The 3,160-nt window shown below is 41.8% G+C and overlaps 1 protein-coding gene across 1 annotated transcript; it reads right to left on the bottom strand.

The window, feature by feature from the left end:
* Nucleotides 1–272: 272 nt before the first annotated feature.
* LOC135467290 (neuropeptide Y receptor type 5-like) lies at nt 273–1,145 on the bottom strand. The gene has a single exon (XM_064745058.1). It carries the CDS (start codon nt 1,143–1,145, stop codon nt 273–275), a length of 873 nt encoding a protein of 290 aa, XP_064601128.1.
* Nucleotides 1,146–3,160: the final 2,015 nt, after the last annotated feature.

The following is a 3,160-nucleotide window of genomic DNA, read 5'->3' as shown; positions in this document are numbered from 1 at the left end:
GAGAAAGGTCAGAGAGAACGTATCGTGTTGTACACAGCTGGTTAATTTAAAGCCGTGTCTGAATAACATGGAGTATTTGATGTGTACATGAGAAATATCCTGCCCCACACCTGCCCCAGCTTAGAACACACTGACAGCAGTACAGTTATGTTACCCTGACTTCCAGCCACATCAACACGATCGATGACTGATGATGACTTGTCTGCCGTCTTTCCTGAATACCATGCAAAGCATGACAATTGTGAGGTTTCCTCACGTTGACCAGCTGATTCTCAACCGCTGTTGAATACAATACTCCTGTAGTTCGTGCCACTGGACGATTTGGATGGAGTCGATCCATCCATTCCTATTACACGCAGATTAAAGACACCTTCGTCGATTGAATCCTCGCCTTTCCTTGAACGCAGTCTCGTACAAAGAAGCACCGACAAAAACTCCTCTCTGAAGTTAGGATTAAGTCCTCCATATATGATTGGGTTCAGCGAGGCCGACAACATGGCGGTCAGGTGACAGATAGCGTAGGCCAGATTAAAGTTGCTTTCTAGAAAAATACGGTAGTCGTAATCGGCCATAATGTTCAGAACGGTTAACGGCAACCACGTGATCCCAAAGGTCATCGCAATGGACGTGAGAATGGTCATGTTTTTCCGATGCCGATGGATGGCTCTCAAAGACCTCTCGAAATTTCGCCGTGTGATGGGATTTTCCGTGATTCGCAGACGCAGGAAGTGGCAAATTCTGCTATGCAAAATGCTGATGACTACAAGCGGCAGAAGATACTGAACTACAACCAGCAAAATGGTGTAAAGACCTCGAATCTTACCGGAAGGCCAGACTTCCATGCATATATCATAGCGGACCAAGGTGTGCATCATCTGTATGGGTCTAACCTCTGAGAAGATGAACACTGGGAGAGAGAGAGCCAGAGAGATAGCCCACAACATCACTAACGTGTATACGATCGTCCGTTTGGACGAGGACTTTTTCTTGGCGTACACGATGCAGCGATGTCGATAAACCGCAATGGCTACAATGATAGCCGTGGAGACAAAAACGTCCGTCATATGAACAAAAGGCACGATCTTACACATGATTTTACCTAGCGGCCAGTTTTTCATGGTGAGCTTCAACAAAGTGAACGGCATACTTATAACGCACATCATGATGTCGGATATCGACAAATTCATAATAAAGAGATTTTTTGCCGACCGAAGATTTTCCTTCCGGCTAACAATGACACAGACGATTCCATTTCCCAGAAGACCAAGAAGAATAATAGTGCAATAGGCTATCGTGATGGTCACTTCCGTCGGCTTATCGAACCAACGATCTTGATGCTTGTATTCCTGTAGAATCGGCATATAGTCGTGGGCTGAGTAGTTGTTTGGTGTCTTCATGAACGATAGTGTCAGGTTCTGGTCGGAATCCATTGTCAGATGAACTTCCCCTGGAAAGATAATAAATTTGATTGTCGTTTAAAGGAGTGCTGGAAAAATTTTCCACTGAGACGACGGTGGCTAGATTTATGAGTGGAGAAAGCTGGAACTCCTAGAGTAAATAACGGCCCTAGGCCTTATTACCCGATAAACATCCTGACTTAAAGCCGCTACCGATGCAGCAAGACAGACCAATGAAAACACGGATGGCAGTTTGGGAAATTCGCTAAAAGTATTTACAGGAATAGTTGTACAATTTCAAACAATGAGATCTAACCCAGTGAAACAGCGACGCTGTTGAGATAACAGTAATAGCTAAGAGTGAATAATATTTACTAGAAGTAAAGCCGGAATCTGATAACCCAGTCATTCTAATCAGCGTGTAGTCAGTTGGTATAATCGCCGTCATTATAGTTGGTATAATCGTAGTTTCGACCTCCGGCCTGACGTGGTCTTGCATTCAGGGATGGTCCATACATACCATTGGCACGTTCGTCTCCGAACATACTAAGAATACCGACAAGAAGTTGATCGCCATGATGTGACATTGGTTTTTTAGGAATCTGAGAGGATGGCAACAAATAGCAAAACGACTTTAAGCTCAAATACTTATAAAAGACACACGCTGCCACTGGAATTCTCGAGCTGTCTCTTTCAATACCCACGCGCCGGAAACACGAATGTCGAGATTAATAAAATAAAATTGAGCGATTTTTCCGTTTTTGCTAATCTCGACAAGCGGGATTTATGACAGGATGCGTGATACGAGAACTTGAGAATGCCAGATTAGTGAAACCGCACCACAATTTTGATAATCTCACGCAGTTTATCAAAAATCGCGCTAGAATAACTAAACAAATCGTGCAATTTGACTAATCTCCAGTTCTCGACTTTGCGTTCCGTCATGAAACTGGTAGTTTTGATCACCTAGAAAATAGCAGAATTACGACGTACACCTAAGCTTGTATACAAACTTATACAGTATGATATAAAGAGATTATTTAACACCAACAATAAAAATAAAAAATATAATTATTAATAAATAAAATTATGTAACAGTGTATGTCAAGCGGAGATCAGGAACTTTTCAGCCTAAACTAATAATATGTTCCTATATTTCTATTTCTGGACAATCCAATATGGTCTATGAGATATTGAGGTACAACACATTTATCACCACATTTGGATCATTCCTATTCTCTTACACAAATTCCAACATTCTTAGGACTGCTTTACTTTTCTCTTTCCCCTCTGATCCACAATGATGCGCGATGTTTAAACGGTCGTAGGTCACTGTAATTGAAGAAGGAAAGCTTTAGAATTTGCAATGGTTGATTTAACGTTGGATATGAAAATGTATAGAAAACACTTTGGTAAGTCCCATACTAATTTATTGTTGTTGTTTGGGAAACTTCCGTGAAGGTCGGTGAAATGTGGTATTCTCGTGACAGTCATATCTGGTGCGAGTGACGTTAGAGGGAAGCTACATGTACTTCATTATCACTGTGTTACGGGTTCATGCAAGCTATCTCCGTCTGGCATCAAATGTTTGCTGTAACTTCCTGTTATGGCAATAACATGTTTAATCCTAGCCATTAATCAAGAGTATAATAGACAGATGCAATCGTAAACAACCACGTTAAAACGTTACACTGGAAGCTTCAGCACGGCGGCAATGCACCAGTAAGTGCGCCTACACAGACAAAATCTGACAGAATAGTAAA

This window comes from Liolophura sinensis, chromosome 6 (genome assembly GCF_032854445.1).
Source record: "Liolophura sinensis isolate JHLJ2023 chromosome 6, CUHK_Ljap_v2, whole genome shotgun sequence".
NCBI classification, from domain to species: Eukaryota; Metazoa; Mollusca; class Polyplacophora; order Chitonida; family Chitonidae; genus Liolophura; species Liolophura sinensis.
The sequence above is the reverse complement of the archived record's forward strand: the minus strand, read 5'-3'. Positions and strand labels throughout refer to the sequence as shown.